General features: G+C 36.6%; 1 protein-coding gene across 1 annotated transcript in view; it reads right to left on the reverse strand.

Moving 5' to 3' along the window:
- The window catches only part of Cdc73 (cell division cycle 73), a 120,123-nt gene that overhangs the window by 92,287 nt on the left and 12,537 nt on the right, over nucleotides 1-15,299 (reverse strand). Inside the window, exons 4-7 of the mRNA XM_041648886.1 lie at nucleotides 14,682-14,744; nucleotides 14,546-14,598; nucleotides 11,416-11,504; nucleotides 4,820-5,036 (exon numbers count right to left, since the gene is read on the reverse strand). Of these exons, the coding sequence (XP_041504820.1) occupies nucleotides 4,820-5,036; nucleotides 11,416-11,504; nucleotides 14,546-14,598; nucleotides 14,682-14,744 (422 nt within the window). The remainder of the gene's footprint in view (nucleotides 1-4,819; nucleotides 5,037-11,415; nucleotides 11,505-14,545; nucleotides 14,599-14,681; nucleotides 14,745-15,299) is intronic.

Consider the following 15,299-nt stretch of genomic DNA (forward strand, 5'->3'; position numbering starts at 1 on the left):
CACACACACACACACACACACACACACGGAGTTCTTTTTAAAACGGAAATCTGAGAGATGGCTCAGTCAAGAGTTGCTCTCCCAAGCAACTGGGTTCAATTCCCAGGACCCACAAGGCAGCTTACAACCAACCCTAACTCCAGTTCCAGAAAAAGTGACATCCTGTTCTCTTCACCATAGACTGTGTACAGTGTACTAACATATATGAAAACAAAACACTCATACACATAAATAAAGTCTTTTTAAAGAAAAAAAGAAATTCAATTGCTTTGCTTCAACTACTCGTCCCATTTTACCATTGCATCTACTTTATTAGTTTTTACTTTGCAAAATCTGTTTTGTTTCCTAGTGAGACTAGCATCAACCTCATGGCCCGCAAGCACTGTACTAACATGAAATTCTTTACTTTTGAATAAGTTACCTGTCTTATATTGCATCTCATTGCTGCTTGTACTAAACTATTATCACAGGGCTAATGACCAAAGCATCTTCAATCACTGCCTAACTTCTACATGTTAAATATTATGCAAATGTATACAAAAGTTAGGTTCTATATTAACTGTATACCACTAGTATAATTACCACTATACCATGATACTAATTAGTTACTGACTTTTTACAGTAGCAAATATAGATCTCAGAACTTCTTTGCCATCTTAGAAACTATTGAGGACTCTTGCCAGGCAGTGTGTGGGCAGTGGTGGCTCATGTCTTTAATCCCAGCACTCAGGAGGCAGAGGCAGGTGGATCTCTGTGAGTTCAAGGCCAGCCTGGTCTACAAGAGCTAGTAAAACCAAAACCAAAACCACAAAAAAAAAATGCATTTATATTTTATATACTTTGAGTAGTAATGCTAGTATTTATGGATATGTTTTCCACTTGCAACATCTCTTAATCCTTTTCCCTTTACTGCTGAAGCTAGATTTTCTTATCTTTGACCAAACAGGATAACAATAGATATGCAGAAGTAAATACCAGAATGCAGCTATCATGTCTAGTAAGCTAGATATTAAGCACATTTACAAAATTTCAAGTTTTAGTCTTACTACTTTTTGGGTAGATTTTGGAAAAGAATTTTCATAAAATGTATTATATTTGCATAGAATCTTGCTTTTCTTATTTTTTTTAAAGGAATTAATTCCTACTTGAAAAATTTGTTGGTTTTAATCTTTAGTGTGATAAATTGTAACTTTAGTTTAAAGGTGTTTAAGAGTCCTCAATAGTTTCTTCTTTGGCTTTTTGAAACAGGATTTCTCTGTAGCATTGGAGCCTGTGTTGGAACTAGCTCTTGTAGACCAGGCTGGCCTGAAACTCCCAGAGATCCGCCTGCCTCTGCCTCCCAAGTCCTGGGATTAAAGGTATGTGCCACCACCGCCCAGCATTAAATATACTTTTTAAAGTATATAAAGTATAAAGTGTAATCTACTTTGTACTTTAAATGGATTTCTTTCATTCATGCATTGTTTCTCTGGAAAATATCTATCACTGAGTTATGTAATTATATATATCTTCCAAACATTAATATATTGTATTATTCAACATTTTAAAATATGTATTTGCTGATGACATTTTTCATTAAATCATAATTTTAATAAGTCTTACCAAAACAGTCAAAAATTAGAAAGCTGGAAAACTCATAGCAGAAAGAAATTCTACAAAATTTTGAATTTCTCAGGAAAGTTCACATCTTACCACTGGCAACAAATACTATTTGTTGCTTTTCTTGACAAACTCTTTCAAGAGTATGTCTATAAAATACCTAAGTCTGAATAGCATTGTCATTCAAATAAAATGTGATGGTTTTCTTTTTTAAAATGTGCTTTAGTTAGTAACCCAAGCCATAACAGAAATGCTGCTCATAAAAGCAACCACAGCTTTTTTAATGTGTAGGACTGCTTTACACATTCAAACTTCATTAAATATATTAAAGTATCACACTTAAGCTAAGGTTAAAACTGATAAGTGAAGAACGCCATGATTTGCTAGTAATGTTGGGTGACTCAGTCAAGTACCAGCAGTTTTAGCAACCACGACTTCTGTACCATCACTGCAAACGTCAGCACAGTGCCAAGTGCAAACAAAACCTCAGTTCTACTGTGAAAACATGAAAATCAGATCACTTTTAAAGTGATAAATTGAATGAAAGACATAACTCTGAAAGAATCAATCAAAATAGCACCAGGAAGTTTTGTGTGCAAGAATTACAGGTGATTATCTTTGTACAAATATATTTATACAATTATATTATATATATGATTCAATAATAAATTACTTTGATCTGAAAATATCCCCCGAAATCTATGTGTTAGAAACTTTATTTTCAATGCAGTAGTACTGAAAAGTAGAATTTTTAAGAAGTGACTTTCAAAATAGATTAAGTGGAGACTAAATGAGTGGCTCAGTGATTTTACGAGTCAGTTTCTGATAAAATAGTAATTATTTTCAGCCCTCTTTTTCGTTCCCTCTCTCTCACCCAGGTGATACCTTCCGTCATTTTTGATGCAGTAAGAAAGCCCTCATCAGATGCAGTTCCTTGATCTTGGACTTTCCAGCCTCTAGAATGGTGAACCACAGAAATGTCTATTCATTATAAATGACTCAGTCTGTGATACTCTGTTACAGCAGCACAAAACGGAGTAAGACATTTAATATAATTTAATGATACTACAAAATCAGGTTGCTTTAACAAGGGTGTAGTAACTATATAAAGAGGATGAAAACTTAACTTTCTTGCCCCTTAAAAATCAGAAAATAAGAGTCTGATCATAGGTAATAATGAACGTCATCTGACGTCTACACTAAGCTGGTGTTGTCACACTTGGCAACCTGAGTTCAATTCCAGGAACCCACACAGTGAAAGGAAAAAACTGACTCTCAAGTGGTGTCTTCTGACCTCCACATGTGCACTGTGACAAATGTGTCCACACATGCACACTGAGCAAATGCAAAGTCTACGCTGCTCTAAGTGTCTTTAACATCTACAGACTTTAGCACATGAACACAGTATATATACCTAGAAATCAGCAATCAAAATGTTTGATTTTGATCTTTAAAAATGATAATATTCAAAAATAAAAATTTTTAAAGATAATATTCATAAAAGCAAACCTACCTTCTAAACAGTTGTTAAATGATTTGTTTTAAAAAAAAATCACAGTGGTACCAACATTAAATTACAACACTTTTAAACTGGTACAATCCTGCCACCTAGAGTTGGTAGAAAAGAATTCATCTCAACAATTTAAAATTTTAATGTTTCAGACAGAAGAAAACTATAAGTTAAAGACTGCCAAGTTAAAATGAACTAAAAAAAAAAAGCCAGGCATAGTGGCACATACCTTTAATCTTTAATCATAATTCAGATAAGGCAAAGGCTGGTGGATCCCTGTGAATTCAAAGACAGCCTGGTCTACATAGTGAGTGTCTGGACAGCCAGGGTTACACAGTTAAACTGTCTCAAAACAAAACAAAAAGAACTAAAAAGTCACAGTATTAATCAAATATTAGCCATGTGAAACAATGAAAATGAGAATGCTATCATTTAACTGCAAATAACAGAAAATAAAGAATGATTATAACCTCACATTGCTTTAGAATTCCAAGCTCTAGAATAATCTTTTTTCATTACTAAATACGTTGAAGTGGACACATGCACCACAGTGCAAGTGCAGAAGTCAGAGAAGAACACTGTGGACTCAGTTTTCTCCTTCATCTCTCCAAGGAGTCTAGGGATCAAACCCAGGGTACCAGGATTGTGTGGGTAGCACCGTCACTCCAGAACTATCTCATTGGGCCTGGAAAAACGGCTTTTTTTCTAAATTAAATTAATTTTACTTATTACTATTTTTGTGCACACACACACATGCATAATATGAATGTGGGAACATACATGCCACACCATGTGTGGAGGCCAGAGGACAACTTTGAGGAACTGGTTTTTCCTTTCACCTTTACATGGCTTTTGGAGATTCAACCTGGGTTGCCAGGCTTGCACAATGAAGGCCTTTACCAGATGAGTCATCTGTCTGGCCCATGGAAAATGCTTCTTAAAATGTAAGATAAGTCAAAGTAAATAGAATAAAATAAATAGAAATTATTATTTTCCTTACACTCTTTCTAGTTATTTTATTCCTACCAAAACGGGACAGTAAATGAAAAGCTAAAGTTTCAATATTATTCTACCAATTAAAACCAGTCAGGGCAGGTGGCACATACCTGTACTCACAGTACTTTGTAGGCAAACGCAGGCCTAAGCCACTAAGAAAGACCCTACCTCAAGAAAGCCAAGAGGGTCTCTAAACATAAAGTCTCTTTCAATGTAAAGCTCAGTTTCACAACAATCTCACACACTTCTTCAAATGTTCTACCAAACCACCATTGTTTGTGCAGCAATAGAGAATCAATGACAAAGGAAACTTAAGAGGAAAGCCCACAACGCAGAGGAAAATATGTACACAGACTGATGTATCTTTTCCAAGAGATTAATTGACATCCTAGAGCGTCTAGTATTAAATTTTTAAATTTCTTTAATTAATGTGTATGGGGTGTGTGTGTGCATGGAGGTTAGAGGAAAACTGTGCAGTCAATTCTCTTTCTCCCTTCACATGGGTGTGCATGATCCTCAGACTATCAAACTCTCATTCAAATTCTTATCTTTCAAAACTTACAGAGCATACATTTGCTCTGAGCAGAAGTTGAAAAGAATTAGTCCTTAGCTAATTTATTAATTTATAAACATAAAAAAATAAAACTTGAAACCTATTAGTAAATTTTAAACAATCCTACAACACTCCAAAGAATGAGTAAAATATTTAATTACCTTTCCTGTGCTTTGTAAGATAGTTGTCCTTGTTCTCCACACTCTCTCTCTGCTGACAATATCTCTGGTCACATCTACCTCAGCATCCACAAAACTCCTCTGTTTAAGGGCAGTTATATCATCATCTAGATCAGTCTTGATAGTAGATCTTTTCTTAGCCATAATTTTGGCTTTGATTGCAGCAATTTTTTCCACTGACATGGCTTCAGACAAAGACCTAAAAGTAATTTATTTTTAAAATTTCACAGCAAAGATTCCTTCTGTACAACATTTATACTGTTGCACTTAAAATGACGATTTAAAAGAGAAAAAAAAAAACACCACTGCAAGTAACAATATGCTTTTCTATAAACCTTAATATTTTATAGTCACACAGAATTTTACAGGCAACAGTTCATAAAGATAATACTCTAAAAGCAAGTTGGTAATTTATTTTAATTTTATGAGTATGAGTGCTTTACCTACATGTAGGTCTATGTGTTGTTTCTGTGCCTGGTACCCAAGAAAGTCAAGAGGGCTTCAAATTCCCTGAAACTGAAGCTACAGGCAGTTATAGGCCACTATGTGTGTGCTGAAACCAAATCAGGATCCTCTGTAAGAATGGCCAGTGCTTTAACCACTGAACCACCTAGTCTTGAATTAGTAATCTCTTTAAATTTAAAACTAATAATAAAATTCCTTGCTTTTTTTTAAAATCTCCCACAGAAGAGCAGAACTAATTCGGGTGCTTTTGCTTGTATTCCTGAGGCTTTACCAGTGTTATCTATACATGTACCTCTCTACATATGAAAACTATAAACAAGCATCTTGTGATGGGGCGAAAATGTCATTCTGTAAAAAGGCTAAAGCTTGGGTTTTTCCATGAAATGTATTTCCAGTTTGTAAAACTACAGGCTACATATACGACTGACATCAGAGCCCAAAGAGACTGTAGATGCCACAATAGTCCTTTCAATTTCTGGTAGACAAAACCATACCTAATTTAATTAAAACTTCATTATAAAAAAAAAACTTTAAAATTAAAAAAAAAGACATACTGAAATAAATGTACTGTGGACAATTTCTGTCTTCAATTTACTTGACTCTCAAATAGGCAAAAAGCAGTCTTTTTATTTAAAAAAATGTATTCACCAACAATGACATAAATAAAAACTGTAGTATGCAATGAAAATAAGAAAATTTCTTAGGGCTTTCAATTTCCTGGTGTGTTTCTCTTTGAGATTCAGGGACAATAAATCAGTAGTATTCCATGGGTTAGAGATGGCTCAGAGGTTGCTCTTGCAGAGGAACAGGGTTCAGTTCCTAGGACCACATGGTGGCCCAAAACCATCTATAACTCAGGTTCCAGGAAATCACCATGGCTTCTTCTAACCTCTGTGAGCACCAAGGACATGGTACACAGACATACACATAGGCAGAATATTTAAACACCCTAAAAAAGAAAATAAACCAATCTAAAATTTCAAAGAAAAAATTCAGTAACCCAGGAATTGTCAGTTTTCAAAAATATGTTGGTTTAAATATAACAATCTTCATAGCAATTCTCTAATAGGAATGGCAAAAATCCTTGTCTAAAGAATGAAATACATGTATTTTAGTAGTACTTACAACGTACAAAAAAAAAAGGAAAAAGGAAAATTCAATGGAAAAAATAATTTAAAATTCTGGTCTCCCAAAAAGGGAACATCCCTTTATGAGAACACATGTGGAAACCACTCTTTAAGGTCTGAATTGAAGATGTGTTTTTGTTTTTTATAATATAAAACAAGAAAAATTATTCAACAGTGGTTGAGGACTGGTACAGTGGTATAGTCTTTACCTAGCATACATGAAACCATACATTTAACAAAAGCCTTAAAAAACAGAACATAGGCTAGCAATCCAGTGTGTCACTGGAACTCTACCAGCACAGGACAAATGTCAAGGCCTTGCGGCAACAGCTAAAAATATAATAATCACTAACAAAGGGTGACAAGAGGAAAAACTAGTAATTTGAAACTGTCAACACAGTGTCCAGACACGGACTGTACAAAACATTAAAGAAAAATGACATCCCAACTCAATTCTTATGTACTGACTCATCATCAATTTGGAGGAAATGTGGCTCCAGTGTCATTGTAATAGGCACAAACATTTCCAAAGAAATTCTAAACACAGTCCCTCCTGCACTCTGCTTTCCTGCTCAAATCTTAATTGGTATACAGTGAAAAACATGGGTGTAGATTAAATACTGTGATTTTTTTAAAAAAAAAACAAACTGATAATTGTTTGTTTGGGGAGCTTTCTGCAGTCTATCTACAAAAGATAGTTTAGTACAGTTCACAGAAGTCATGTCTTTTCACTTGATTTGTAACGTAAAAAGGTACCATAAATGAGTTATCGGAGATAATTTACTTTCTACCTTTTTCTCCTTCTATTTTGCATTGATTTCTAGCTGTAAAATTAAAGCCTATATGCACGTGTTTAGACAAATTCAAACTGTTTTTATTACATGTTTCTGTGTGTGCACACACATGCAGCACAATGTGTGAAAATCAGAGGACAGGGCTGGAGAGATGGCTCAGAGGTTAAGAGCATTGCCTGCTCTTCCAGAGGTCCTGAGTTCAATTCCCGGCAACCACATGGGGGCTCCCAACCAGCTATAATGAGATCTGATGCCCTCTTCTGGCCTACAGGCAGGATACTGTATAAATAAATAAATAAATCTTTAAAAAGAAAAGAAAGAAAATCAGAGGACAAATTGGGTAGCAAACTCAGGTCACTGGTTGAGCTTGGCAGCATGGTCTTCACCAGGGAGCAATCTGGATGACTCTCAAGCCGACACTGGACTTTCAATGATCAGACTTCTACTTCTAGCCAAGAAGATGAAGTGCCAGTGATTAAAACAGCTCAACAACCAGAAATGATTAGCTAAACTTCAAAAAATAAGGGCTTACTGGTTATTAGGTACACACTGAATGACAGTGATTCTCTGACAAATGACAAATGAAGTCACTCCTCTAACTTCCCTGGCTTACTAGGTCCTAAGAAGAACCCAGGGAGAATTTAAACAAGACCAAAGTGTTTACATGGTACAGAATATTTTTTTTTAAGATTTATTTATTTATTATGTATACAACATTCTGCCTCGATGTATGCCCGCACGCCAGAGGAGGGCGCCAGATCTCAGTACAGATGGTTGTGAGCCACCATGTGGTTGCTGGGTACAGAATATTTAAGAAAAGAGCTGAGAAGTCATTGTTTTTTACCGCAGCGTAGTACTCTAATGTGTATATATTCCATACTTTCTTCATCCATTCTTCCATTGAAGGACATCTAGGTTGTTTCCAGGTTCTGGCTATTACAAATAATACTGCTATGAACATAGTTGAACCTAGAGTGGCTCCCAGGAGCCCAAGGCAATGTCCCCAGTTCGTTCCTTGGGCAGCTGAGGATAGGGAACCTGAAATGACCCTATCCTATATTAATACTGACAAATATCTTGCATATCACCATAGAACCTTCATCTGGTGATGGATGGAGATAGAGATAGAGACCCACACTGGAGTACTGGACTGAGCTCCCAAGGTCCCAATGAGGAGCAGAAGGAGGGAGAACATGAGCAAAGTCGGGACCACGAGGGGTGCACCCACCCACTGAGACAGTGGAGCTGATCTATTGGGAGCTCACCAAGACCAGCTGGACTGTGACTGAAAAAGCATGGGATAAAACCGGACTCTCTGAGCATGGCGAACAATGAGGGCTGATGAGAAGCCAAGGACAATGGCACGGGGTTTTGATCCTGCTTAATGTGCTGGCTTTGTGGGAGCCTAGCCAGTTTGGATGTTCACCTTCCTAGATATGGATGGAGGGGGGAGGTCCTAGGACTTACCACAGGGCAGAAAACCCTGACTGCTCTTTGGACTGGAGAGGGAGGGGGAAAGGAGTGGGGGGAGGGGGAGAAGGGTGGGAGGAGGGGTAGAAGGGTAGGAGGAGGGGGAGGGAAATGGGAGGCTGGGAGGAGGTGGAAACTTGTTTTTTTTTCTCCTTTTCTCAATAAAAAAAAAATAAAAGAAAAAAAAAAAAGAGCTGAACAGAGGTATTGCAGTAGAATGCCAGCACATGGAATTAACAAAGAAACTATCTAAACCTGGAAACAACCACCATCCATTAGGTAAGTTTAAGCTGGTAATTCAAGGCTGGTTCAGCCAAAATGAGAAATATCCATGAGATATTTAGGAATAGTACTTAAAACAGTACTGTCTCTAGAGTGAGTGAGAATAATTACTGTAATTTATCTCTGTTCAATGTAAAGTTCCCAGGAAAGAAGTCATGCCTATGGTGAAGATTATACAAGGCAGTCTGGCTGAGTAACTAGAAATTCCTTGAGAGTTGGAATGTCACAATTCCATAGTCAAATTGTGGGTTAGGAAAGAGGTTACCCTAGAGGATCAAGAGAAAGAAAAACATAAAACAGCTATGTGGATTGGTCAGTGCTCATGTGTGAAGTGACACTGATCCTTTCTCCCCAGATGCTACAGACACATAAACCCAGAAGCAACTGAATTATGTAACCTTCAACTGCAACCTCTGACACTGTAAGACAAAACAGATCTTCCTCTAACAGTCTAACAGAGAAAATTGACAGGATGGTCTGTTCAGACTGCTGTTATCCCTTGATTGTTCCATTCAGGAGCTTTCAGAACTGGTTTGTAGGAAGAATTTTTTTTTTTTTTTTTTGGTTTTTCGAGACAGGGTTTCTCTGTGGCTTTGGAGCCTGTCCTGGAACTAGCTCTGTAGACCAGGCTGGTCTCGAACTCACAGAGATCCGCCTGCCTCTGCCTCCCGAGTGCTGGGATTAAAGGCATGGGCCACCATCGCCCGGCTTTAGGAAGAATTTATTAAGTTTGGAGAGATGGGCTAGATAAGTCCTAGAATGCTACATAGGTAGAGCTTAATTCTTGTGGGACCTCAGAAATCCAGAATGCCCTAAGACTGAGACTAGCTAATTACGTGGTTTCACATGAGTAAGACCTCTATTAGGACTTTTACAGAAACCATTTTACTATACTATTGCACAGAATTTGTCATATTTTGTCCATGATCCCAGACTCTGAGTGGGGTTAAATTTAAAAGTAGTAAATAAAAAGGCAGAAATGTCAAGGCAGCTCAGCATGGATATTGCAAAATTCAGGCATAGAAAATCTGCCACAGTAACCATAGAGCTCATGTGGACTATAACAAGTCAGGCCATAGGGATGGGGCTACCCAAGCCCACTGGCACACACATATCATATTACCACATCATATGCCACTGATGATGGACATGAATCTACAGGATTTAACATTTGCCCTCTAGATTGCAGGCTTGCTTTAGTCCCATTCCTCTCTATGTTTCATGTCTCCATTTGTAGTAAGAATAATTTATTCTGCATTGTTGTATGCTAAAAATATGGAACTTGTTACTAAAATTTTTTAAATAAAAATTTACTTAATTTATGTATATGTGTGCTCTGTCTTCATGTATGGTTTTATGCCAGAAGACAACATGAGATTCCACTATAGAAGGTTTAAGCCATGTGTTTGATGGAAACTGAACTCAGGACCTCTGGAAGAACAGCCAGTACTTTGAACCACTAAGCCATCTCTCTAGTCCCAAAGGACTGTTTTTGTTTTTTCTAGAAACTCTGTGTGGTCTTGACTGTCCAGGAACTCACTCTGTAGATCAAGCTGGCCTTGTACTCAGAGAGATCTGCCTGCCTCTGCCTCTGGAGTGCCAGAGTTAAAGGAATGTGCCACCACCTCCTGGCACTACTAAAATTTATAGACTCACAGCTAAGAGACTTCTACTTGAGGAGACTTTAAGTTGATTGCTCTGAATAAGGTTGGAACTATTAAGATTTCAGGGACTATCAAAGATGCACTAAATACATTTTGCATTATGAGACAAACATAAGTCTTTGGGAGTCGCAGATATATTAGTATTGGACTAGGTGGTGTGTTAAAGGCCTAGTCCCCAACTATTGATGCTATTTTGGGAGTTTCTAAAAATTATAAGAGGTTGGATTTAGCAAAAAAGTGGTTCACTGGGGTTAAATTCTTGGAACTATTGTTTCCCTGGTCCTTCTAGTTTCCATACACACACTATTCTCTGCTTCCCACCCCCAACTTTTCTCCTGTGTGCTATAACAATGCTTTCTACTACATACTCCATTCTATACAATGATGTTCTGCCTTTCTGCACATGGGTCCAAAATTAGAACCGTAGAACTCTAAATTGAAAGTGAGCCTAAATAAATATTCTCTTCTATGACTGTTCTCATGTTTGATATACTAGTGGAAAGTCTAACACAGTAAGTGATCTAGAGTATCCAGGTAATAAACAAATACCATGCCATTTTACTCGAGGGACTTGAGCACCTATGGGTATTAATATCTGTGGAGAGATCCTAGACCAATTCCAATAGATTCCAAAGGAACAACTGCATTCTTCTAAACTTAGTGAACAGGGGCATACAATGAATAAAAGAAGCAAATGCAAATTGTAACATCTGAACATTCTATTTTCCCACATACCTTTACGTAAAATCTGTATTATCTACTTAAGAAACCCTTACCTAATCTGTTCAGTCTGTACAATTCCTTCTTTATGGCCTTCCAAACGAGCTGCCAATCTCTCTTTATCAAGACGCACACACTCTTCATCCTAAAAATAATCACTGGTTAGTAACATTAAGTTTTATTTAACTTTACATGGAAAAAAATCACTAAACATAACTTCTTACCAAGATTACCACAGAATAGTTCCATGCAATGTTGGACTTAAATCAACTTTAAGGCCTTTATTTTCACAAAGACAATAATGTATTTTGAATCACTTAATTCTGGAACTGATTTCTGAGGTTCTTCAACTTACAAGGAACATAGGGCTATGATCTAATAAACCATGTGTGCTGGCTAATTTTATGTCAACTTGAAACAGGCTTGCATCATCTGGAACCCCAATTGAGAAAATGCTTCCATAAGTTTGGGCTGTAGACAAGCCTATAGAGCATTTTCTTAATTAGTGATTGATGTGGGAGCGTCCAGCCCATTGTGGGTGGGGTCTTTCCGGGGCTGATGGTCCTGGGTTCTATAACAAAGCAGGCTGAGCAAGCCAATAAGTAACATCATCTTCTGCCTCCAGGTTTCTGCCCTGTTTGAGTTCCTGTCCTAATTTCCCTCAAGTGATAAACTATAGATATAGAAGCGAAAGCCAAATAAATCTGTTCCCAACTACTTTTTGGTTACAGTGTTTCATCACAGCAACAGTAATCCAAATTAAGATACCACAGCAAATTTAAAACACAATAAGCCAAAAATGTGTTCAACACATCTACCTACTAAATATCATAGCTTAGTGCTGCTTACTTGAACATATACTAGCCTCCAAATAACACAAAGCTTGTTTTATTATAAAGTGTTGGACATCTCACATTTTACTGAATATTTTACTGAAAGGAAACTAATGTCTCCTAAACGTTTATGTATTGCTTTTGCAACATCAAAGACTAAAAACAATATGATGCCCAGACATCTATTTCTATGTTCTCTCCCAAAAAAGTTTTTAGATTTATTTACATGTGCTGAGTGTGTGCTGTTTTTGTTTTTATTTGGTTGGCTGGTTGGTCTTGGTTTGGTTTTGTTTTGTTTTGTTTGTTTGCTTGATTTTTCAAGAGAGGGTTTCTCTGTGTAGCTTGGTGCCTGTCCTGGGACTAGCTCTTGTAGACAAAGCTGGACTCGAACTCACAGAGATCCACCTGCATCTGCCTCCTGAGTACTGGGAATAAAGGTGTGCACCACCACTGCCTGGCAGTACTGAGTGTTTTATCTGCATATATGTATGTACACTACATGCATGCCTGCTGCCTGCAGTTATATATAGATAAGAGTTATGGATGGTTATGAATCACTAGTGGGTGCTAAGACTGAACCTAGGTCTTCTGCACTTGCTCTTAACTGCTGAACCACCTCTCCAGCCCCTATGGATCCATTTTTAATGGAAAAAAAAAAATCTAGCATTTAAAGGAAGTCATTATCAAAGTTAAATGTTTCACTTTGGATACCAATTTTTTTTTAATCTGGTGCCACAGGTCCCAAAATCTACCAAATACAAGTCATAACACCAGAAGAAAACTTGAATTGCTTTTGAAAGGTAAATTCCTCAGCACATTAAAATCTCCCTACAAAGTTCTCAATAGACTATTTCAAAATCTTATCTGGCAAGGGTGTGTAGTTCAAACCTATAATCCCAGAAGTCAGGATGCTTAGGCAGAAGCATCAAGAGTTTAAAGACAATAATGGCTACAACTATGAGCTTGAGGTAAACCTGGAAAATATGATTTATAACTTCTATTGGAAAGCCATGTGAAATTTAGTTTGAAAGATATGTGGATGATTAAGAAAAAAATCCAATGAAGTGACAGCTATCTAGGTCAAAGTTTATATTCAACAAATAAAAAAAACAAGGAGTAGGTCAAAGAATAAGACCATATAAAACTATACACAATACATTAGCATAGTTAAAACACCAAAAGAAAAAAATATTGGGCTCCAATTCATGCCCTGTTAGTTTTATACCGTGTAAAAATGTCAAGAAAAATGACACATCAGCAAAGATATTTTAGCAAATGTACTTAATTTTTTCCATTGGTAAGGAAGTTATAATCTATGATGGTCAAGGTCCTCAAGAAACTAGTGACTTTAAAAAATACAACCAAAATTTTAATCAAATCAAAAGTCCTTTTCTTTTTCCTCCCATAGTATCTTAGAGAATTCAATTTGTTGAAGTAACAACTAATACAAATGTTTATGTTGTAACTTTATATATATGACAGACAGAGAAAAGAGAATGTTACAAGCTACTGGTAGCTTTGGCATTTAGCTTCCTTGGGTGTTAAATTTTTTTTTTTTAATTTATTTATTTATTAAGGATTTCTGCCTCCTCCCCGCACCGTAGTCACTGTTTTGATAGTGGCCAGTCTTCTTTCATACAGAAGGAAAAGGGGAAACTTTCAGTTCAACTGTCACAAAATTCATAGACAGCACCATGGCTTAGCAGCCAGACTACCTTGGTTCTAATTTTGGTTCTACAAACCTAAGTAATACTAGTAGCTTTTATTCCCTAAAAAGTAGTTTTATTAGAACAGCCACATCTATCAATTTATGTAAGATTTAGAAATTCTTCCCCACTAAAATAACAGAGAATAGAATTAGGAGGCACAGCAAGATGGAGGTGCAGAAATTAAGACTGCAGGGCCCTAAAAACCTAAACTAGTTAGCACATGACCTTTAACATGATCAGATAATAGTTTCTTACTATAGATCTAGGACACTGTTTTCATCAAATAAGGCAAAGAATAGCAAAGAAAATAAAATGGCATATTCCCCACAGAACTTAATACAATAATAATGCAAACTACCTATTGATCTACTTTTCAGGGGGAAAAAAAGCTACCCAAATTACTATGAAGAATGTTTGTTTGTTTTTGTTTTTCAAGACAGGAGTTCTCTGTGTAACCCTGGCTGTCCTAGAACTTACTTTGTAGACCAGGCTGGTCTTGAACTCAGGGATCCTTCTGCCTCCACCTCCCAAGTGCTGGGATTAAAGGCATTTGCCACCACTGCCCAGCCTATGAAGAATTCTTATTTCTACACAATTCCAGTTTCAGTACAAATAAAATTACTTTAAAAATAAGAGTTTGTTACCTCAATTCGTGGTTTCTTTGCTTCTGCTAAAACTTCATCTGCAGCTCTTTTGACTATAAGAAAAAAAGGAGCAAGTAAGTGTGCACTTTATGAAAGGGGTTTTTTAAGTTCAAGATAAAGAAATGACACAATGTACCTTGAGTGGACCGCTGAAGGCCTATTTCCAGGGGTGCACTCCTATCGATGCTGGCTGATGTTGCTGAAAACAGAAAAGAAAAGTCATATAAGCAGATCAATATTTGAGCATATATTTTGGATATTATTCCAGGGGAAATGTTCAAGCTTTGTTTTATTTCTTATACTCATAGAAGGATTTCCCTAGGTAAAATGGTTTCAAAAAACATCTCTATACAAGCATTTGCTTAATAAGATAAGTCTGTATTTAAAAATCTGTGAAAGACAAATAATTTTTAATAATTTAGCTTACAGATTAGTGAGATGCTAATTACATAAGTTAACTGATCAGTTCAGATTACACTCCTCTATAACACACATTTAAAAATTCCCCAGATACTTAAATATACACAAATACACTATCACGTTAATTATGCAAATTTTAGTTGTTCACAATTGGTAGGATACTTCCAACTATCCTTCAAATTATTTTTTTTAAGATTTGTTTGTTTGTTTATTACATATACAGTGTTCTGCTTGCATGTGTACCTGCAACCTAGAAGAGGGCACCAGATCTCATTATATATGGTTGTGAGCCACCATACGGTTGCTGGAAATTGAACTCAGGAACTCTGGAAGA

The sequence above is a fragment of the Microtus oregoni genome, unplaced genomic scaffold, assembly GCF_018167655.1.
Source record: "Microtus oregoni isolate MIOR12 unplaced genomic scaffold, Mior012 000003F_ref0000135, whole genome shotgun sequence".
NCBI lineage: Eukaryota > Metazoa > Chordata > Mammalia > Rodentia > Cricetidae > Microtus > Microtus oregoni.